At 55.5% G+C, this 23,625-nt stretch overlaps 1 protein-coding gene across 19 annotated transcripts in view; it reads right to left on the reverse strand.

Moving 5' to 3' along the window:
- The window catches only part of DNMT3A (DNA methyltransferase 3 alpha), a 242,092-nt gene that overhangs the window by 13,469 nt on the left and 204,998 nt on the right, over positions 1-23,625 (reverse strand). For all 19 annotated transcript variants that reach the window (XM_038394727.2, XM_043509959.1, XM_038394733.2 and 16 more), the window contains 8 exons: positions 23,226-23,270; positions 21,342-21,421; positions 13,320-13,432; positions 12,602-12,785; positions 11,842-11,926; positions 10,791-10,936; positions 9,117-9,207; positions 8,865-9,013 (listed from right to left, as the gene is read on the reverse strand). In XM_038394727.2, the coding sequence (XP_038250655.1) occupies positions 8,865-9,013; positions 9,117-9,207; positions 10,791-10,936; positions 11,842-11,926; positions 12,602-12,785; positions 13,320-13,432; positions 21,342-21,421; positions 23,226-23,270 (893 nt within the window). The remainder of the gene's footprint in view (positions 1-8,864; positions 9,014-9,116; positions 9,208-10,790; positions 10,937-11,841; positions 11,927-12,601; positions 12,786-13,319; positions 13,433-21,341; positions 21,422-23,225; positions 23,271-23,625) is intronic.

Here is a 23,625-nt window from a genome sequence, read left to right on the forward strand (position 1 = left end):
TTTCCTAATGTCCAACCTAAACCACCCTTGCTGCAATTTAAGCCCATTGCTTCTTGTCCTGTCCTCAGAGGCTAAGAAGAACAATTTTTCTCCCTCCTCCTTGTAATAACCTTTTACATACTTGAAACTTATCATGTCCCCTCAGTCTTCTCTTCTCCAGACTAAACAAACCCAATTTTTTCAATCTTCTGTCATATATTATGTTTTCTAGATCTTTAATCATTTTTGTCACTCTTTTCTGGAGTCTCTCTAATTTGTCCACATCCTTCCTGAAATGTGGCGCCCAGAACTGGACACAATACTCCAGTTGAGGCTAATCAGCGCAGAGTAGAGTGGAAGAATTACTTCTCGTCTTGCTTATAACACTCCTGCTAATACATCCCAGAATGATGTTCACTTTTTCTGCAACAGTTTTTCTGCAACTGTTGACCCATATTTAGCTTGTGATCCACTATGACCCCCAGATCCCTTTCCGCACTACTCCTTCCTAGGCTGCCATTTCCCATTTGATATTTGTGCAACTGAGTGTTCCTTCCTAAGTGGAGTACTTTGCATTTGTCCTTATTGAATTTCATCCTATTTACTTCAGACCATTTCTCCAGTCTGTCGAGATCATTTTGAATTTTAATCCTATCCTCCAAAGCACTCGCAACACCTCCCAGCTTGGTATCATTCACAAACTTTATAAGTGTACTCTCTATGCCATTATCTAAATCACTGCTGAAGATACTGAACAGAACTGGACCTGGAACTGATCCCTGTGGGACCCCACTTGTTGTGCCCTTCCAGCATGATTGTGAACCACTGATAACTACTCTCTGGGAATGATTTTCCAACCAGTTATGCACCAACCTTATAGTAGCTCCATCTAGGTTCCATTTCCCTAGTTTGTTTACGAGAAGGTCAAGCGAGACAGTATCAAAAACTTTACTAAAATCAAGATAGACCACGTCTACTGCTCTCCCCCCCCATCCACAAGACTTGTTACCCTATTAAAGAAAGTTATCAGGTTGGTTTGACACGATTTATTTTTGACAAATCCATGATGACTGTTACTTATCACCTTATTATCTTCTAGATGTTTGCAAATTAATGGCTTAATTATTTGCTCCATTATCTTTCTGGGTACAGTAGTAAGCTGACTGGTCTGTAATTCCCCGGGTTGTCTTTATTTCCCTTTTTATAGATTGGCACTCTATTTGCCCTTTGCCAGTCTTCTGGAATCTCTCCTGTCTTCCATGACTTTTCAAAGATAATCACTAATGGCTCAGATATCTCCTCAGTCAGCTCCTTGAGTATTCTAGGATGCATTTCATCAGGCACTGGTGTCTTGAAGACATCTAATTTATCCAAGTAATTTTTAACTTGTTCTTTCCCTATTTTAGCCTCTTCTGATCCTACCTCATTTTCACTGGCATTCACTATGTTAGACGTCCAGTCACCACCAACCCTGATGAAAACTGAAACAAAGAAGTCATTAAGCCCCTTTGCCATTTCCACATTTTCTGTTATTATTTCCCGCCCTCATTGAGTAACGGGCCTACCCTGTCCTTGGTGTTCCTCTTGCTTCTAATGTAGTTGTTACCCTTTATGTCTCTGGCTAGTTTGATCTCGTTTTGTGCCTTGGACTTTCTAATTTTGCCCCTACATACTTGTGCTATTTGTTTATATTCATGCTTTGTAATTTGACCTAGTTTCCACTTTTTGCAGGACGCTTTTTTGATTTTTAGATCATTGACAGTCTCCTGGATAAGCCAGGGTGGTCTCTTGCCAGACTTCCTATCTTTCCTACGCAGTAGGATAGTTTGCTCTTGTGCCCTTAATAATGTCTCTTTGAAAAACTGCCAGCTGTCTTCAATTGTTTTTCCCCTTAGACTTGCTTCCCGTGGGATCTTACCTACCAACTCCCTGAGTTTCTTAAAGTCTGCCTTCTTGAAATCCATTGTCTTTAGTGTGCTGTTCTCCCTCCTACCATTCCTTAGAATCATGAACTCTATCATTTCCTGATCACAGAATCATAGAATATCAGGGTTGGAAGGTGTCACGGCGTCCCTGGACGATGCTCTGGAGCTGCTCCCTACGAAACCAGTCAGGACTCTGGGGAAGTCTCCTCTCTGGGAGCAGCCTGTCTGCAGGACACACAGCTCCCCCGGCTTCCCCCTTCCTGGGTCTGACCTCGGAGCATCCAGCATCCTCTGCCCCTCCGTGCGCTTCCCACAGCGAGTCCGCCCAGGCGGGGTCCTGGGAAAGCCAGAGGGTCCTGCCCCCCAACTCTGCAGTCAGACGTGACTCTCAGCCAGCCAGTAAAACAGAAGGTTTACTAGACGACAGAAACACGGTCTAAAACAGAGCTTGTAGGTACAGAGAACAGGACCCCTAAGCCAGGTCCATTTTGGGGGGCAGTGAGCCAGACATTGCACTTCACTCCACGTCCCCAGCCAGCCCCAAACTGAAACTCTCTCCAGCCCCCCTCCTCTGGGCTTTGTCCCATTTCCGGGCCAGGAGGTCACCTGATTCCTTTGTTCTCCAACCCTTTAGCTCTCACCTGGCAGGGGGGAAGGGCCCAGGCCATCAGTTGCCAGGAGACAGAGTGTCAGCCATTTATGTACCCTGGCCCTTTGCTCTGCAACAATTACACCCCCTAATCGCACCACCTAGAGACTTAAGAAATGCATATGGGAAGCTGAGGCACCCTTACAGTATTCAGAGGAAACATTAAGAACAGTCCCACTTGGTCACAGAAGGGACCTCAGGAGGTATCTAGTCCAACCCCCTGCTCAAAGCAGGACCAATCCCCAACTAAATCATCCCAGCCAGGGCTTTGTCAAGCCTGACCTTCAAAAACTTCTAAGGAAGGAGATTCCACCACCTCCCTAGGTAACACATCCCAGTGTTTCACCACCCTCCTAGTGAAAAAGTTTTTCCTAATATCCAACCTAAACCTCCCCCACTGCAACTTGAGACCATTACTCCTTGTTCTATCACCTGCTACCACTGAGAACAGTCTAGATCCGTCCTCTTTGGAACCCCCTTTCAGGTAGTTGAAAGCAGCTATCAAATCCCCCCTCACTCTTCTCTTCCGCAGACTAAACAATCCCCATTCCCTCAGCCTCTCCTCATAAGTCACGTGCTCCAGTCCCCTAATCATTTCTGTTGCCCTCCGCTGGACATTTTCCAATTTTTCCTCATCCTTCTTGTAGTGTGGGGCCCAAAACTGGACACTACTCCAGATGAGGCCTCACTAATGCTGAATAGAGGGGAACGATCACGTCCCTCGATCTGCTGGCAATGCCCCTACTTATACAGCCCAAAATGCCATTGGCCTTCTTGGCAAAAAGGGCACATTGTTGATTCATATCCAGCTTCTCGTCCATTGTAACCTCTAGGTCCTTTTCTGCAGAACTGCTGCCAAGCCATTTGGTCCCTAGTCTGTAGCGGTGCATGGGATTCTTCCGTCCTAAGTGCAGAACTCTGCACTTGTCCTTGTTGAACCTCATCAGATTTCTTTTGGCCCAATCCTCTAATTTGTCTAGGTCCCTCTGTATCCAACCTTACCCTCCAGGGTATCTACCTCTCCTCCCAGTTTAGTGTCATCTGCAAACTTGCTGAGGGTGCAATCCACCCCAGATCATTAATCACTTTCACCCAAGCTGCCTTCCACTTTCAAATTCTCATCCAGTTCCTTCCTATTTGTCAATATCAAATCTAGCACACCCTTTCCCCTGGTAGTTGTCTCTACCTTCTGAATTAAAAAAAAGTCTCCAATACATTCCAAGAACTTGTTGGATCATCTGTGCCCTGCTGTGCTATTTTCCCAACAGATGTCTGGGTAGTTGAAGTCCCCCATCACCACCAAGTCCTGGATGCCAGTCCCCAACACAGCTCCATGATAGCACTGCAACACTGCATCCCGGCCCCCAACACAGCTCCATGATAGCACTGCAACACTGCATCCCGGCCCCCAACACAGCTCCATGATAGCACTGCAACACTGCATCCCGGCCCCCAACACAGCTCCATGACCGTGCTGCAACACTGCATCCCAGCCCCCAACACAGCTCCATGACTGTGCTGCAACACTGCATCCCAGCCCCCAACACAGCTCCAGGACCGTGCTGGAACACTGCATCCCGGCCCCCAACACAGCTCCAGGACCGTGCTGCAACACTGCATCCCTTTACACATCCTTTAAATCAAGATTTAAAGGGCCCCAGGCTGGGACTGTGGTAGCAGCAGCTGGGAGCCCCAGGCTCTTTAAATCACCCTGGAGCTACCAGCTGCAGAGGCGGCTGGGAGCCCCAGGGCTCAGGGGTGATTTAAAGGGTCAGGGGCTCCCAGCCACCGCTAGTGCAGCGGAGCTCCGGGCCCTTTAAATTGGTGCCGGAGCCCCCAGCTGCCACTGCTACCCTGGGGCTCCGGCAGGGGGCTCGGACGGCGATTTAAAGGGCCTGGGGCTCCCACTGCCGCTACTGCCCCAGGTCCTTAAATTGTCCCCAGAGCCCTGGGGTAGCGGTGGTGGGACTCTGGCGGCTATTTAAAGGGCCTGGGGGCTGTAATGGTGGCTGGAGCCCCGGGCCCTTTAAATTGCCGTCTGGGGAAGCTGATCCACCCCAGTCCGGCGCACAGGCTCTTGCTGGTATACTGTACCGGGGCGTACTGGCTTACTTTCATCTCTGATCACAGTCCACAGCACAGCTCCATGACCGTGCTGGAAAACTGCATCCCAGTCCCCAAAACAGCTCCATGATAGCGCTGCAACACTGCATCCCAGCCTCTAACACAGCTCCATGACTGTGCTGGAACACTGCATCCCAGCCCCCAACACAAGGAGTGCTGCAACACTGCAGCTCAGCCCCGCATCACAGCTCTACGACAGTGCTGCAACATTGATCACAGACCCCAACAAGGCTACCCGAGATTGCTGCAATATTGCATTACAGACCTGAACAGAGCACTATGACAGTGCTGCAACACTGCATCCCAGCTGTGTGATAATGCTGTAAAAAACAGTTCCTAACCTTTCTGTAACAGATGTTCTTTGAGATGTGTTGCTCAGGTCCATTCCAATACAGGTGTGTGCGCATTGCATGCATGCACCATCACTGGAAGTTTTCCCCCTAGTGGTATTCGTTGGGTTGACTCTGGTGCCCCTGGAGTGGCACTTTCATGGCACATACGGACCTGCCGACCCACCTCCTCCTCAGTTGTTTCTTGCTGGAACTCCGACAGAGGGGCAGGCGGGTGGGGCTTGGAATGCACATAAGCAACACATCTGGAAGAACAGCTGTTACGAGAGGTAGGTAACCGTTCTTCCTTCTGCAAGTGCTTGCTCATGTCCATTCCAGTCTAGGTGATTCCCAAGCAATCAGTCAGGTGGTGGGATTGGTGTTTTGCTGAGACAGATTGGACTCTGCTGTACCAAAAACTGAATCGTTTCTGGCCTGCTGAGTGCTGGTACAGTGCGTGGTGAACGTGTGGACAGAAGACCAGGTCACTGCCCAGCAGATATCCAGGATCGGGACTGGAGCCACGAATGCTGCAGAAGAGGCTTGCGATCTCGCGAGTGCGCTGTCTCACCGTCATTGTCAGCTTGCCCGAGACTGGCACTTGCCTCCACGGGACGGGGGCTGTCCGTGACAGGCCTTGGCTCAGGGAAGGCGCTAGAAGGGACAGAAAGCTTCTTGCTGCTTCATATGCCTCTGGTGAAGTTGGCATGACCAGGGCCGAGTCCGCTTTATGGCTCACCCCAGGCGGGGCGTCCATATGCACCAGACTCGACGGGCCCCTTTCTGGGGCTGGAATCAACAGCGCAGGCTGGTTGCTGTCCGCCTGAGAATGGCCCAGCACTGGTCTCACTCTTTCTGTGGCACTCCTCAGAGGGGATCGTCACCGGTCTGACTTTTTCTTTTTCTTCGGCACCAGTGATGGGGAGCAGTGCCGACCAGCCAGGGTTGACTTCTTGGTGGCCGGAGCAGTTTGTCAGTGCCAGACAGTTGGTGCCAGGGATCCTGGACCCCACTGAGCCTCTCTAATGAGGCTGGGACACTCCTGATGGAGGAGGGGCTTGATGCTGGGTCGGGCTCTGATGAAGGGCGAAGTGCCACCTCCATTACGAGAAATTTGAGTCCAGTTTCTCTCTCATTCTTAGTTCTGGGCTTAAAGGTCTTACAGGTCCGGCACTTATCAGGAACTTGGCCCCTCCAAGGCAGTTCAGGCAGCTGCCGGGCTGTTTGAAGCCCTGGGTCTGAGGCATACCCACAGGCCCCAGCAGCAAGCCCCACAGGGCAGGAGCTTACAAGTACCCAAATCTCACTATTTGCTAACCACAACTAACTGAACTCTTTACACTCTGTCTACAATCTATTTCCAGGAAACCACTAAGGAGATGGCTTGCAGAGCAAGAGAAGCATCCATGATGGTCCCTGGAAAGGTCTTGGAAGAGGGAACTGAGGAGACGGTGGGTCGGTAGGTCCCTATATACCGTGGAAGGAAGGCGCCACTCCAGGGGTCACCAGAGTCGACCTGACGGATATCACTAGGGGAAAAATTTCTGGTGACGGTGCACATGACACGCACACAACTATATTGGAATGGACATGAGCAAACCCTCAAAGAAGAACACTGCATCCTAGCTCCCAACACAGCTCCAGGACAGTGCTGTAACACTGCACCACAGACCCCCAACAAAGATACACGATTGCTGCAACACTGCATCACAAACCCGAACACAGCTCCGGGACAGTACTGTAACACTGCACCACAGACCCCCAACAAAGATACACGATTGCTGCAACACTGCATCACATACGCAAACACAGCTCCGGGACTGTGCTGTAACACTGCACCACAGCCCCGATAACTGCTTCACGAGAGTGATATAACACTGCATCCTCCCAGCAGTTCCATAACACTGAAGTAGCTCTGCATCCCAGCCGAACACAGCTCCATGACAGTGCTGTAACACTGCATCACAACCCCCAACACAGGTAACACAGCTCCTGACACAGCTTTATGATAGTGCTGTAACACTGCATCCTAGCCCCGCAGTGCCACTGCGCAGCACTGTAAGAACCTAAAGATGCTGCAATGCAGTGGTGCGACAGCTCTGCAACACAACTGTGCTGCAAGGACACAAACCGCTCTTTAAACATGCATGGATCTAAAAACCTGCCTGTTTGAGGAGCAAATATCCCAAGAGAGCTTTTGCTGGGAGGGGGAGTCTGTGAATCAGGAGCACCACATTCTCAGGGCTGACAGCAGACCGTGAATTCGGCAGGAGCTGTCTATGCAGTCAGACAGCGGATCTGGCCAATGGGATCCAGAGCTGCACCCACAGAGGCATGGAGAGCATCCTCCATGCGGCTCCAGACACTGTATTCAGTTCTACCAGCCAGCCAGTGACTAAGTGGAGAGAGCTCAGAGAAGAGCCAGAGAAATGAGCCAAGGGCTGGCGCAGGGGTGAGCGAGCGCCTTGGCTCAGGGTCAGAAGGGACATGTTGACTAAAAGCAGGGCAAGGCGTTAAGCCAAGGGGGAAGTGTGGAACTAGGGGTCATGGGACGAAACTGCGAAAGGGGAAGCCCTGCCTGAGTCTGTATGCGTGTGGGGGGGAAGCTCCCTACCGGGAAGCGTCTCCCCCGAGCTGGGTGGGGCCGACTCCTGCCTGCTCCTGCCTCCCAGCGTGGATACCTGTTCGGAGCAGCTGGCTGGGCGGTGGGCACGGGGACCCCAGTGCCCTCTGGTGGTTAGACTAGGTCACTGCACCCACTGCGTTCAGCAGCCCAGGAAGGCGGCGAGAGGGCAGGGCGGCTCTTGGAAGGGAAAGGCTACGGGAGAGAAGTTCTGCACTGACGGCCCACGGCCTGAGGGCAAGGGCTCAGACGGCAGCGCGCCCAGCCCTCTGGTGCACGCCGCGTGCTGGGAATACCAGCCCCACTGCTCGGGTCAGCCACCCCACGCTTGCAGCAGGGGAGCAGCCAGAAAGCTGGTTCAGATTCCCCTCCTGCAGCTGACCCCTCCCCCCGCCAGACAAAATCCCGGGGGAGAGCTGACCCGACCAGTGTCAGAGACATGTGGGGGTGCTCTGCCAGCTGGCTTTGTGCTGCCAGACACGCTGGGCTCCATGTATCCACCCCCCCGAGCCATCCAGGAGGGGTCCCACCTTGTCACTCCAGACCAGGACCCGCTGTGCTGAGCACTGCGCAAAGCAAGTCGTAGCCAGTCCCTGCCCTGAAGAGCCACATGCTCACGAGAGCAGACAGAGCCTAGTGGGGAGAGCGGAGGGATGGCCTGGGGGTGTCGCGGGGGGGCATTAGCTGGGATGCGAAGGGAAGGGGACAGGGCGGAGGGAAAGGCAGCGGGGGGCACAGCTATGGATGGAGTGAAGCTGAGGCAAGGAGGAGTTCAGTCTATCTCCACGAGGCAGCATTTCTAACCCTTTCATCATTCTCGTGGCTCTTCTTGGACCCCTCACCAATGTAGCCACCTCCTCCTGGATCTGTGGGCACCAGAACTGGACATGGGATTGCAGCCGAGGTCACACGAGAGCCAAACAGAGGGAAATACCCTCCTGACTCCTCATCTACCTTCCCCTACCCATTGTGGCTCTTTGCCACCCCTCTTGGTGGTGGGTGTCATGTCTCACCAGCTAACCACCCCCGGGCATGTGTGCACACGGCTGGGCCATGCTCGTTGCCCCTCATGCCAGGGTTCAGTCATACACACGGGTACTGAGAAATCGTCGGACAGGTACCAGTCTACGGAAGCCTCCCAGACCCAAAGCCAGACGCTGCTGGGAGCTCAGGACTCTCTGGCGAGCCTCATGTGCACTAGGGGAGGGCGAGCAGGTTTCCATGGTAGTGCTCACCTCTAGGAAGCGCGAAATGTCCCGCTTGTCGCTCACCCCCATGGCCACCACGTTCTCGAAGAGCCAGAAGAAGGGCCGGTCGTCGCCCTCCTTGGGCCGGGCTTCGTGGAGAAGGCGGTAGAACTCGAAGAAGAGCCGTCCGGTACCCTCTGGGCAGCAGGAAGAGAGAAGAGACATGGGTGAGCTGCTGACAGCCTGCCTCAGCCTAGACGGGAGTTCGGGGGAGAAGGCATGGCCGGCTCGGACACCTACCGTAAAGACCCTTCCTGGCAGGGTTGACAATGGAGAGGTCATTACACGGGCTCCCTCCAATCACCAGGTCAAAAGGGCCCCATTCCTGTATCTGCAACACAGAGACACACCAGTGAGGGGCTAGGAGGGCAAAGGAGGTGAGTCCCCCTTGCTATGCGGCGGTGGGGAAACCGAGGCTGGAATATGGACTCCAGTTCCAGGGGCCACATTTTACAAAGATGTTGAAAAACTGCAGAAAAGAGCCACAAAAATGATTCCAGGGCTGGAGAAAATGTGCCATAGTGTGCGACTTCGAGTCCCTGCTGTTTAGCTGATCCCGAGAGAGCCTGAGAGGTAACCTGATTCCAGACTCTAAGGACTGTCCCAGGGAGATAATACCAGGTACCAGAGGGCTCCTTCCTCCAGCGGAGACAAGCAGAACAAGAACCCGTGGCTGGACACTGATGCCAGACAAGTCCAATGAAAAACCACCCACCTTTTGTTAACCAAGCAGGTGACTAAGCACTGGAGGAAACTCCCAAGGGAAGAGATGGATCCTTCCCCATTGGGTGAATTCATACAGAGCCTGGCTGCCTTTCTGGGAGATGCGTTAGCAGAGCCAAGTTACCCGGCTCAGTACAGGGGTAACTGGGTGAAACCGAACGGCTGGTGACACACAGGAGGCCAGACTACATCACTGAATGGTGCCAGGCGAGAAAGGGTTAATCCCACACTTCGGGTGGAGGAAGTCCTGCCCCTTAGGCCCAGTTAGGCATGCTCCAATTGCTGTCCTAGTATAAAGGAGAGCAGCCCACCTCGCAGTCTAGGCCAGTGGGTCTCAAAACCGGTCCGCCACTTGTGCAGGGAAAGCCCCTGGCGGCCCGGGCCGGTTTCTTTACCTGCCGCGTCCGCAGGTTTGGCCAATCGCGGCTCCCAGTGGCCGCGGTTCGTTGCTCCAGGCCAATGGGGGCTGCGGGAAGCGGCGCGGGCCGAGGGACGTACTGGCCGCCCTTCGTACTGGAGTCCCAGGGAGCCCCCTGCACCGAGGAACCTGGACTGCGACTGCAGCTTCAGGAAGCTCGGCAGGAAGCGGCCCAGGGAGGTGGAGTGAGTGGTATCTCCCACCCGTGTAAAGTCACAGTGTGGCGGCTGGATTCCCCGCTGACCCTGTGGTGGACCACTCCACCACTGTCAGGGCTCTAGGCTGGGACCTGGTTGGGTCAAGTGGGCCCGGGTCCCCCTACCCCAGCTACCACCCCCACTTTGGTGGCAGCCCCCGGATTTGGTGATTAAGCCATGATACCCGGAACTTGAGGGCTATATTGACTCCGGCCACTAGGCCATGCAGCCCTATCCTCGAGGGCCGCTGTATGGACTCTGGCCACTAAGCCATGCAGCCCTGTGCTCAAGGGCATACACTTTGACTCTGGTCATTGAGCCACACTGTCTTGAGTCCCAGGACAGTCTGACAGACTGTACCTGTGGTGTCACCATGCCCAAAGGGGATGGAGCGTGCATACTCCAACACACGTCCCTCCTGATCTTAAACTCTGTGACTCTAGAACTCTAGAAAAGGGTTCAGCCCACCCCCCCACCTGAGGACCCTGCTCCCCTGTGAGACGCAGCCACTGAGTGGGGATGCCTCCCGGGGGGCTAGGAAGGTGAGCGGGGCAGGCAGATGGCAGCCGCACGTACATGTTTCTGGGTGACATTCCGGACGTCGCCGACGTACATGATCTTGCCCTGGTGTCTCACCATCCCCACAGTGATAGAGTCTTCGCAAACCTCGGAAGCGATGTAGCGGTCCACCTGGATGCCCAGGTCCTTCAGCACCAGCAGACCTGCCAGGAGACAGAGCAGGGGTCAGGCACGGAACAGCGGGGATGGCGCTGGTGACAGCACCCCAAGGAGCACTTGCCATTGGGAACATCATCCCAAACCAGATACACCAGGAGACCTCTCAGCACTGAGCAGTGACTCAGGACCACTGGCTCCTCCGACACAAAATGATGAAACTCAAAGCAGCTGCTTCTTGTAGCTACCTGGTGCAGTCAGGGACACTCGTAGTATCCCTATGGGGAACTACAGAGGCCACTGATTCAGGGGACCCCCCCCCCGAGTTTGCTCCTTACTCCCAAGGGTGCGGAGAGGCCAAATCTAATTACACAGCCCCCTGCTGGAAACCTGGGCTCACCCTTCTTTGAAATATGGCTGGCATGACAATGAGGCCACCTTGGAGCTGATTTCAGATGGCCTGGCCCAGTGGCCGTGGATCCTCAGCCCCTTTGAAAACCAGGCCAAAAGTGTCTTGAGTTGGGAGCACCCAAAATCAGGGACTTAGTTTGAAACTGGTGGCCATAGCTGATGCAAGATGTTTTACGATCTCGGGGGCTGCGGGGCCCTTCTCCTGCCTGGGGGCTAGCAGAGCTACGAGAGTCAGATGAAGCAATAGCCTGCACTTGGTACTCGCTGGCTGGGCCAAACACCCATCCTGCATGCTAGGTTTAGAACCCAGGATCGCGTTCTGCTACTGAGAACCTACCAGCTGGGTCATGCACTGTCCTGGTGCTAAGCCAGAGCGTTTCTGCTCCCCCTTGCCCTCTGCATGCTGTGAAGTGGGCTGGGCTGTGCTGGTGGGTCACGGCCGCCCCATGGTCGCCAGGCTGTGGGGCTGTAGTGGGGTGCGGTAATCAAGGAGACGGACAGCAGAACCCTAGTGCCACTCAGCTCCCTCTTGTTAACCCACCTGTGGCAATTCCATCGAAGAGAGAGAGCACTCGAATGGGCTTCCTCTTCTCAGCTGGGACCGGTGGATAAACCTTTGGTGGGTCCTTAAAACACACACACACACAGCACAGCATGAGAGACGGGGGGCACAAGAAACGCTCCCCTAGACAGTCTCCTCGGCCATGAACGAGGCTCCCAACTCCCGGATGGGTCCCATCCCAGCTCTTACGGGGGGAGCTAATCACGGCTGGAGCTCCATGCAATGCGGGGACCGCCCTGCTGCGCCCTCCTAGGAGCGGAGACGCCAGGCGCTGGGCTTGCTGAGCGGGGAACTGACCACTGCCTGGACACACACATCGGCGGGGCAGCTCTCAGTAGCTAAAGGACAATGCCAGCCAAGCTGGGCCGCTCTGGCCGGAGAGGAGAAGGTTTGTAAGCAGGAGAGGAGGGAGGCTCCTGAGCAGCCTCCCAGCAGCAGAAGGAGTGAGGTGCGAAGACTCTCGCCGAGGGACTCCGGAGAGCTCACAAAGCGGACGATGGGATGGTGCTGCCTGCGGCAGCAGGGCCTGGACTCGAGGACCCCGGAGGGCCCCATCAGTCCCTCATGTCTGGGATGATCTGGGACCCAGCACAGCGAGAGCACAGGCAGCCCCGCTGGGCGCGCTCAGCCCAGGCCCCTCGGAACCAAGCTGCTGCAGCTGCAGAGCTGGGGGGAGACTCGGCTCTGCTGTGACTCTGGGGAGCCCCCGGGGGACTGGGCAGCGCTGCCACATACTCACAAATTCTTGGTCATGGTTATTGGCGAAGAACATCTGGAGGCGCGAGGGCCAGTCATCTCTTCGCCTCAGCAGCCCGTAGGTGCCCTTGTGGCCGCACATGTAGCAGTTCCAGGGGTCCTCTTTGATAGCAGCCTGGGCCGCACCTGGTCCCACCAGCAGGTCCACACACTCCACACAGAAGCACCTGAGACCCGGGGGAAGGGGAGACGCTTCAGCCCATTCCCTACCCTGCCTCTGTTCCAGGGAGGGGGGCGGGGGGGGCGGTACTCCTCACTTCCATGGCCTGCAGGAGCACAGGTCCCCAGCGGGGGCCCAGTGCGACCCCTCCCTGCTCCCTCCCTTGCGGTCCCCTAACTGCAGGGGGCAGGACCGTGCGGAGCTGGGAAGGCAACCCACAGGTGCCAGTCTGAGCCGCCGGGGCTCAGGGCCCAGGCCAGAGTGCTGGTCTTTGCTCCGGGGTCCGGCATCACCATCCCACGTGTCCCCAGGGTCTCTCTGGTCCCTTCATCACTGACTGGCCTGGCTGTGGGGGCCCTGGAGGGGGAGGGAAAACTGGCTGTAGGTCTCAACTCTTCATTCCTGGGGCAGTGGCTGGCTGCATGATCCTGCCCAACCCCAGACAGACGCGTGGGGCGGAGCCCCTCCCGTCCCCCAGCGCAGGGCCGGTGCAGCTGGCTGAGCGCCCCAGGGTCCCAGCCCGGCTAAGCGACACACCCACCTGCAGCAATTGTTGTTTCCACACATGAGCACCTCACGGCCACCGCAGCAGATTGTACAATACGACTGGTAGCCGTCGTCGTCGTACTGGTACGCGCACTCCAGGAAGCAGTTCTGGGGGACAGTGAGAGGGGAGTGAACGCTGCGTCCCCTCCGCACCCCTCCACCCGGGGGGACGGCCCACATCACAGACACAGAGCTCTGCATCTGGCCACGGGGAGTAATCCACCCTCAAGCTGCCCTGCTGGGCTAGGGAGCAGAACCCCTGCAGCTGAACCCCATGACTCCTGCTGCCAGGCTGGCCTGCTGCGGGGAGCCTGCCTCGAGGGGAAATTCTTTGAGCAGAGGGCTAAAAGGACCAGGAAATGCTTGAAGGCAACAAAGGGATGGAAACCCAGGAAGAGGGAGGGAAGGCTAGCTCAGTGGCTTGAGCACTGGCCTGCTAAACCCAGGGTTGTGAGTTCAATCCTTTAGGGGGCCATTTAGGGATCTGGGGCAAAAATTGGAGATTGGTCCTGCTTTGAGCAGGGAGTTGGACTCGATGACCTCCTGAGGTCCCTTCCAACCCTGATATTCTATGAGAAGAGGAGGTTACTCACCTGCAACTGGAGGCTCTTCGAGACGTGTGGTCCCCACCTGCATTCCACTGAGGGGTTACACATATGTTGTGCGCCCGGAGCTGGAGCATTTGAAAGCCGGATTGTCGGTTGGTCTGCATATGCGCCCTTGCTTGACCTCATGGTTTTGACCGGGGCGGGGACCAAGCCCAGTTCCTTCTCCACCTCAAATCCAACAGATCCGCAGCAGAGGTGGGAAGTGGAATCCAGCGAGGGACCACACAATGCAAAGAACTTCCAGTTACCAGGTAAGTAACCTCCTCCTCTTCAAGTGCTGGCCCCTACTGCATTCCACCGAGGGTGATTATTCGCAGGGTGGAAGGGAGGAACGGAGGACAGCCCTGCAGCACGAGGCATCCATCGCAGTGTCCCATACCAAGGTGCAGTGTGCAGCAAACTCCATGTGTGTCTGGAAGTGACACATCGGGGAGGGTGTCCACAGTCAACATCTGGGCTCTCACTCCAAGACCCGTCAGTGGACAGCAGAGTGTAATACACCCCGAAATCCCCTTGGAAATCCTCTGCGTGGAGATTACCTGCCCCTTAAGCCTCTCAGCTATTGCGATAAATGGTCTAGGGCAGCGGTTCTCAAACATTAGCAACCTCAGGGCCCCCATTTAGATAAAAAAATTTTCGATGCCCCTGCCCTGCCCCTGCTCGCTCCATCTGCCCTCCCTCTGTCGCTCACTCTCTCCCAGCCTCACTCACTTTCACCAGGCTGGGGTAGGTGTTTGGGGTGCAGGAGGAGGCTCAGGGGGTTGGGTGTGGGGGGGTTCGGAGTATGTGCTCTCGGAAGGAGTTTGCATGCGGGAGGGGACTCCGGGCTGGGGCAAGGATGCAGGAGGGGGCTCAGGGCTGGGGAAGAGGGTTGTGTGTGTGTGGGGGGAGGGGGACGGTTCAGAGTTTAGGCTCTGGAAAGGACTTTGGGTGTGGGAAGCGACTCCGGGCTGGGGCAGGGGTACAGGAGAGGGTTTGGGGTGCGGAGTCCTGGCAGCGCTTACCGTGGCTCCCAGGAAGCGGTTGCCGGGTCTCTGCAGCCCCTAGGCTCATTGGCAGCCAGGGAGGCTCTGTGCACTGCCCTTGTGGCACACCCGCTGCCCCCACAGCTCCCAATGGTCACGGTTCCCAGCCAGTGGGAGCTGCGGAGCCGACACTTGGGCAGGGGCAGTGTGCGGAGCCTCCTTGGCCGCCCATGAGCCTAGGGGCCACAAGGAGCTGGCGGCTGCTTCCGGGAGCCGCGCGGAACAATGGCAGGTAGGGAGCCTGCCTTAGCCCAGGGCCCCCGATGCGCTGGGAGGGAGGGGAAAGAGTTGATCAATGTGGCCTGGGGACACTGTGGACCCCAGTTTGAGAAACGCTGGTCTAGGGGACCTCCTAATAGGTCTGGTCCTTGGCAAGTAGAAGGTCAGAGCCCTGTGGACATCAAGGGAGTGAAGGCGCCGCTCCTCTGCCAAGGCGTGAGGCTTTGGGAAGAAAGCAGGTGAGCATATGGGGTGATTGAGATGAAACTGAGCTATGACCTTTGGTAGAAACTTGGGGTGCAGGCGCAGGAAGACTTTGTCCTTATAGAATGTGGGGAAAGGGGGGTCCTCCATCGTGGCCCCCAGTTTGCCTACCTTTCTCGCCAAAAGTGACAGCCACTAGGAAGACGACTTTCATGGAGAAGAAGAACATACAGCATGAAGTCAGAGGCTCGAAGGGCAGTTTCATTAATGCCGCTAGAACGAGGTTGAGGTCCCACTGGGGAGTGACAAGCTATAGGAGTGGGAAAGTCCTGAGGAGATCTTTCCAAAACCTGGTAGTCAACAGATGTGTAAATACGAAGTGTCCTTCCATGAGGCGATAGAAGGCACTGATCGCCACTACATGAACCTTGAGAGAACTGAGGGCGAGCCCTGACATCTCCAAGGACAGGAGGCTGTCCAAAAGAAGAGAAATGCCCACTTCCTCAGAAGAAAGCCCTTTTGCTGGGACCAAAAGGCCAAGCGATTCCCCTCGGTCCAACAGGAAAGCCTTGTGGACTCCTTCCTGTTGCTCGAAAGGCCATCATGCCCCGCTGACGTACACTTCCATTCTAGAGAAGATGCCCATCCAAATACCAAGCTCTGAGATGATGTGTCTGTGGATCAGGATGTCTGATCCTGCGGTTGTGTTGCGGGTAGGGGAAATGAGGGACGGGCCGACATAAGGTGAAGGTTGGGAAACCAAAACCGGGTTGGCCAGAACAGGGCCCTTTCCTGTCTGATCTTGTGGAGGACTGGTGGGAGGAGTGGAAGGGCGCGGGAGGAGTTGATCGGGTCTAACCAGTGGAGGATGAGGCGTTGCCTTGAGCAGTATGTGCTGCATGCTGTCGTTGCTGTGGGAGGCGAAGAGGTCTCTGGTAGGAGTCCCCCACTGGCTGAAGATGTCGTTTAATATGGAGTCGTGCAGCTCCCACTTGTGATGGAGATGACTCTTCGGCTGAGAGTCTGCAATCACGTTCTGAGTCCCTGAAAGACAGGCTGCCGACAACAGGCTCTTGTGGGCAATGCACCACTCTCACAGACTCATCGCTTCTGCACACAGACCTCCTGCCCTGGGTCTGTGATGTAGTAGATTGTGGTGGTGGTGTCTGAGACGATGAGACCATCATGTGAGCGATAGGAGAAATGCTCGCCGCGCTCGCCATACTGCTCGGAGTTCCAGAAGGTTGATGTGCATCCTGAATTCCCAAGGGGTCCATGTCCCTTGCGTCATGGGCTAGGCCATGTGAGCTCCCCATCCTGTGAGGGACGCATCCATGCTGATTGTCCTGTCAGGGAGGATGGGGATCCCTGTAGAGACCTGCCACGGGTCCATTCACCACTGGAGGGAAGAGAGCACCTCAGGGGGAACTGACAGCATAAGACCTGTGGCACGTAGTGTGCATGAGTGTCGTGGGGTAGGTAACACCCGTCATGGGGTGTCAGGTCACAGCTCGTCAGAAGAAAGGGAAGGCTGTGCCACAGCCGGTTAGCTCCTATGCCGGTGACCCTGACCATAACATGTGGTAGTACGGCCTAGTGGCCGGAGTCGCCCTTCCTCAGGGGACTACATGGCTCAGTGGCCGGCGTCAATGGGCGACCCTTCCTTAGAGGGCTGCGTGGCCTACTGGCTGGAGTCAATAAAGCTGCCCACCTCCAAGGGGCTGTGTGGCCTTTTGGCCCATTGAGGACGTAGAGCACCACCTAAGGGTGTGGGGCACCTGGGGTAGGAGGACCTGGGCCCTCTGAGTCAGCGGGGATCCGCTCGAAACACGCTAACCTGTTCTTCGGTTCTCCAACCGGAGCAATGTCTAAATCCCCCAGGCTGCTTCCTACCCTGTCTTCTTCAGTGGTGGCCCATGGTTCCCCTGGGTCTCTGGGGTTCTCGGCCAGTGAGCTCCTGACGGCTCCCTGCTCTGGATTCCACAAGCAGCCTGGAATCCATCTGGGGCTCGGCGCGCCTTGGCTCTGTGGTTTGGGCCTGTAGCAGCTCCTGGGAGAGAGCCTGCATCTGCACCCTTCCCCTTCAGCAGCCTGCCTAGACTGAGCAGAGCTGCTGCTTTTATATCTTGCCTCCAGGCTAAGCATGCCCAGCAAGGGTGGAGGGAGCCGACTCATCCTGCAATGCACAGTTAACCCTTTCTGGGCCAGGATGCGGTAGGTACACCCCATTACTGCGAGTAAACCCTGGAGCGACATCTGCAGACAGTGAAGGTGGAGGTGAGCGAAGGCGGTGACATATGTGCAGGATGCCATGTAGTCAAGGAGGGATAAGACCGGGACAGGTGGACTGTTGACTACCCAGTCAACAAGTTCCCGCAGAGGCTGGAACCTGTCCCTTGCTAGGTAAGCTCTGGCTGTCACTGAGCTGATGGAGGCCCCTATGAAGTCTTGGGGCTGTGTGGGAATCAAAATTGATTTTTCAACATTGACATTGACTCCCAGGGAGGAAAAGAGACTGAGCACCATGGAGGTCGTGATCCGAGTCTCGTCTCTGGATTGTGCTGCTAGTTGAGATGGGGAATATAAGGACCCCAGAGGTGGGCTGCTACGGGGAGCAGTGGTGAGTCCAAATGGCAGGACCCTGTACTGAAAATGCTGAGGGCCTGCCATGAACCTTGGGAATTTTCTGTGGGTTGGATGAATGCCTATGTGACACTAGGGGTCCTGCATATCGAGAGCCGAAAAGCATGTGCCTTTCTCTAGCGATAGCATTACGGCCGCTAAAGCAACCATACGGAACTTGGGCTGGCGGATGAAGCAGTTGAAGTGACGGAGATCCAGGATTGATCTCCATCTGCCATTCTTCTTGGGTACCAAGAAGTAAGTGGAATAGAACCCCATGCCCTGATAGCTCGGAGGAATGCACTCCCTCACTCCCCTTTTCAGTAAGGGGTCACTTCTAAGGCAAGGATGCTGTCGTGAGATGGTCCCTGAGGAGGGATTGGGGTGGGGGATGTGGATGTGATAGCATGCGGAACTCGATTGTATAGCCATAGCGGATGGCATCCAGGACCCACTTGTCTGTTGTTATTGCACTCCAAGCTGGTAAGAAGAGTGCTAGATTCACTCGAAGGGGATGGGCTGGTTGCATGGCAGCTGGCATGGTGGTTGACATTCAGAAATATTGTTTCTGAGAAGTTTGAATGTGAGACGCTGAAGTCTGGGAAGGGGGCCTGGAGGGTGGGATCATCGGGTCTTCTGGCACTTCCGAGGAGGTTCGTATGGTTTCTGGTGGAAGAACTGGGGAGTCTTGAGTAGGTGGTGGTGGCAGAAGTTCTGCTTGCGTGCAGGTGCACAGATACCAGCGATCGAAGTGTGACTCTGGAATCCTCGAGGGAGTGAAGGGAATTGTCAGTCTTCAGCTTCGACCAGTGTGACTCATGGAACAGGAGCTCCTCAATAGTATTTGCATCTCCCTGGGTAAACCACGATTCCCTCCACATGACAATGCCCATGTCTATGGAGTGTGCAGAGGATCTGCAGCGTCTAGAGCCGACGGTAGTGTCGTTTGCCCTCCTCCAGGACAGACTGGAAACATGCTCAACCTTGCTGAGGAGCCTTTCAGTAAAGTCCTCCAACTGTCTGTAGTTGAGGAAGTCAGATTTGGCCAGCAAGGTCTGGTAGTTTGAAATTGGAGGCTAGCTCAAGAGAAGACCTGGTGTCCCAGAAGGTCTAAGCATTTGCCCTCCTTATCCGACGGGGTGGAGCATGGGTGTTGCTATCTGGACCGTTCTGTTGCTGTTTGCACCATGAGAGGACTGGGTGGGGGTGTGAAAAAAGAAACTCCAATCCCTTGGCCGGTACATAGCATCTCTTCCCTGCCACCTGGGAGGCAGGCATGCAAGTGGCCAGGGTAGGCCAAACAGTTCGAGCTGGTTGGAGAATGGCATCGTTGATTGGCAGAGCAACCCTGATTGGCACCGAGGAATGAAGGGTGTCCAGGACCTGGTGCTGCTTGTCTTGTACTCCCTCCAGCAGAATATGAAGGCCGTCTGCCACTCTTCACAGGAGTTCTGGGAACTGCCAAAAGTCATCTGGAGGCGAGGGGGAGTGAGGTTACTGTAGCATCTGGAGAGGACAATGAGAAATGCTCTTGCTCCGGAAGTCCTGGCAGAACTGGACTGAGCAGTTCGTCTCCCACAACTGCTTCGGAGCACCTGCCCAAGGGCACCCTGAGCAGGGATGGGGGTGAAGCCTCCCTTGCCAAACGGGTGGCTTATGAGGGTGGGTACCGAGGCCAGGATCCCCAATAGGGCCAGAAGGACTGACTCAGCAGATGCTGCAGAGGGCTCCATGGTGAGGGAAACCAATGACTTCCAGGCTGCTGGAGAGAAAGATACAGCCATGACACTGGTGGTCCTTTCAGGTACCCTTACCGGTGGTAGGGACTGGGCAGCCCTTGTGCTCCGTCAGAATCCTCCCATGATGAGAACTTGGATCCCGGGTCCAAAGGTGGTACCGTTAGAGCCGGTGGAAGTGTGAAAACCGTAGAAGGATGAGTCGCAGCATGACTTGACTGAGCAAGTCCTGGATAGGAGATCGGACCTCCCTAGGTGCGGAGGGTGGAGGAAGGTGTGGAGATCTCAATTCTCCTAAAGCAAACAGTTCATGTGGTTCCGCTGTTTCCTCCAATCCCCCCGGTGTTAACAGTACTCGTTCCGCAGCCAGAACTGGCACTGGAGTGGAGGACTGTCCCGGAGTTGACGGAGCCCTTGTCTTAAGAGAGGCTGACACTGAGGTCGTGCACGACTGGGTGCTCGGTGCCAGCAGATCCGCTGGTCTGCGTGATTTTTTGGCATGCTTGTGCACCTTGGAATGCCCTGCTTCTCCATGGCCGGTACTTGTGGAAGGCACATCATCCTTCTTAGGCCTGGAGAAAGATTTACTGTCATGCTTATCACAGAAGATTAGGGTTGGAAGAGATCTCAGGAGGTCATCTAGTCCAACCCCCTGCTCAAAGCAGGACCATGCTTCCCTGCTTCCCAGCTAGGCCCTGGCACATGGTCCGAAGCAGTGGTACCAGTGAAGCAGGACTCTATCTCCATAGCTGGAGGTGCACTCCTGGCTTTCTCAGGCCAATGTACGGGGCAGTTCCCCAGCCTGGTTCCAACTAAGGGCTCATGGCGACCACCATGAGGCGCTTCTTGAGGCGGAGAGCCCGGCCTTCTCGGGTACAGCGTGAGAAGGATGGGCAGATACAGCACCTGGATGCAATGTTGGCCTCTCCCAAGCAGCAGTGGCACCACTGGTCGCTGACCGAGAAGGATTGCAGGCAGGAGGTGCAAAATTGAATCCTGGCATCTTTGGTACAATCCACTTTCCGCGCATGGGTGCTGGGGAGGGGGAACTGGTAAACAGATTACACAAAGGCCTCAGTTCTACTAAAATTATTCCTAAAAACGACACTATGTTAAAAACAGCAAAAACTGGAAGAAAACTATCTACAATTCCAAACTGTTATTTTCCAGTATGTCAGAGATGAGAGGACACTAGCAGCTCTGGCCTGGACCACGCAGCGATGAGAAGGAACTGGAGACCCGGTTCATCTGCCCCACACTTTATTGCCTTGGATGAAACCCTGAGGTGAAGCGTGTGCTGACCAACAGACTCTCCTACTTGCACACGGCACATGCGTGACCCCTCAGCGGAATGCAACAGGGACCATCACTCGAAGAAGAAGGTGCCCACACAGGGGAGAGTGGCCTCATGTTAGCTTGGGAGGCCCAGGTGGCACTGGCCTCGCTGCAGCTGAGGCCTGAAGCTCGGGTCTCGCCCCTCTGCAGAGCAGAACTGGATGATCAAAGTGCACATGCGGCTTTGCTCGTGTCTGGCCTGGAACGTCCAGGGAGGCTGGGGGCCAGGCCAGCCTACAGAGACAAGAAGGCTCCCCCCACTCCATACCTTGCAGTTTTGGCACATTCCTCCGATAAATAGAGGGTGTTCCAGGGTAACGTTGAGGCTTCCACAAGAAATGCAGATATCTGGGGAGGGGAAGAGTAGAAAAGGCAAGAGTGTTACATACAATGGGGGCTTCTCAGCCTCACCTCCATCCCCTCTCCCTCACTCTGTGTCCCTGCTACCCGGTCCAGAGCACCCCAAGCTCCCAGGAACCGACGCCATGCTGCACTGCCAGCATGGCTTCCCAAACGAATCAGTGTGAGCCCTGGCAGACTCCACACCCACTAGCCACAAGAGGAGCCCGAAAGGCCACACACTTTTAAGTAGGAAGGGTCATCCGATGTCCTGCATCACACCGGGCAGAGACTCCAGCCAGCGGTTCCTGCCTCCAGCCCACAAGCTGCACTGAAGCTAGAGTGCATGCCTTTGACAGACCCCCAGGTCTCAGCTAAAGTGTTCAAGTGACTGCAAATTCCCCACAGCCGCTGATGGCTTGCTCCAGTGGTTCGTTACCCTTCTCTCCCTGTAAAAACTCTGCTCCTTATTCCTAGCCTGGATTTGTCTAACTTCAGTTTCCAGCCACTGGGTCTTGTTCTGCCTTTGCGAGGTGAACAAGCCATCGGCCCCACGCAGAGCCTGGAGCAAGTCTTGTATCCTTCTTTCAGGTCAACTAAACAAGAGTCGCAGAGTGCGAGGCCGGAAAGGACCGTTAGATCACCCCACTTGACATGTGTATATCCAAGGCCACTGTACTCCAGCCAGTTACCCCAGTAACGTGTGTTTGGCTAACACACCTGCCAGCAAGGCAGCCAGTCTGCATTTAGAGTGGTCTGGCTCCAGCTCCCAGCCACTGGCTTTCCACTGCCTGTCTCCGCTAGGGGAAAGAGCCCTCTAGGACTTGGTGAATTGTCCCTGGGAAAGCACTTACACACTGTAACCAAGTCACCTCTCAATCTTCTTCCTGGTCAGCTAAACAGACAGCACTCCAAGTCTCTCGCTGGAGGGTGTTTTCTCCAGCCCTGTCCGCCTGCTTTGGGTGGCTCTTTTCTGCACTCGCTTCAATTTTTCAACATCCTTTTAAAAATGTGACCCCCCAGAACGGGACACTGAATTCCAGCAGCGTCTCCCCAGTGCCGTGTACAGAGAGAAGATCTCTGGGCTTCTCCTCGCTACTCCCCCGGTTACACAGCCAAGGCGTGCTAACGCATCACCCTGGGCACTCTTATTCACTTGCTTGCACACTGTGACCCCTATATCATTTCCAGGCACTGCTTTCCAGCAGACGGCCCCCATTCTGTGCACATGGCCTGTGTTCCTGTCTCCTACCCGGAGACCTTGGCAGTGCCTGTATTGCACACACTGTGTTTACCCAGCAATCCCGCTCACTTTGCACCGACTGCCCCTGGCACTAGTTACCCCCCGCCAATGGCTGCGTCATCTCCTAACTTCACCAGCAAGGACCTGAGATTTTCTTTCAGACCAGTGCTGAAGACACTGAGTAGCACGGAGCCAACTGCCTTCTAGTCCAGTCTCCTGTCTCGAACCACATCTCTGCCATCTGCCTCAGGGTTGCTCCCCTGACGATCCCATCGATGTGGGAACGCAACATACGCAGCCACTCCTGGTACTGCCATATGCTGTGTCCCCAGGACAGCCCTTCCATCCGACAGGATGGCCACAGTCTGCACGCTGCATGCCAGTTGGGTGCAAACCAGGAGGTGTCTCTGCCAACTGACTCCCTTCCTGCCTCACTGCCACCACAGTCTCTCTCTAAGCGCAGGACAGCGTGCGGCCAAGGGCGAGGCTGAGGCTGATTGACGTCCCCTCTCTAGGGATGTCTGGGGACGACAGTGGGTGCTAGGCACCTCCCTGCTCACACACACTCACCTTCGATGTTCCTGCATTTCTGGCGAACCTCATAAACAAGCCGCTCTGGGGGAGCGAAAGAAGAAGTCAGGCAGGTCACAGGGGGGCCTGGAGGGCGGCTGGGTTACACACAACGGGACAGGATGCTCTGCGCCGGCCCGGGGGCAGCTCGTAAGGAAAGAGCGGGAGTTTCTACAGGGTCTGAGAGAAGGGTCTTTCCCTAGCCAGGCCTCGGCCACTCAGCCCTGACATGGGGCAGGGTGGGAATTCCAGCCCCTTCTCCTACTGCCCCCTGGGGGTGCGGGGTCCCGGATGCAATGCAAATGACAGTGTCCCCAGACATGGGGCAGTGCGAGGGGGACACAGACCCTGCTGCCCAGGGAGGAGCCAGGAGGAGCAGAAGTGGGATCCAGGCCCTCGT

This window comes from Dermochelys coriacea, chromosome 3 (genome assembly GCF_009764565.3).
Source record: "Dermochelys coriacea isolate rDerCor1 chromosome 3, rDerCor1.pri.v4, whole genome shotgun sequence".
Taxonomy (NCBI): Eukaryota; Metazoa; Chordata; order Testudines; family Dermochelyidae; genus Dermochelys; species Dermochelys coriacea.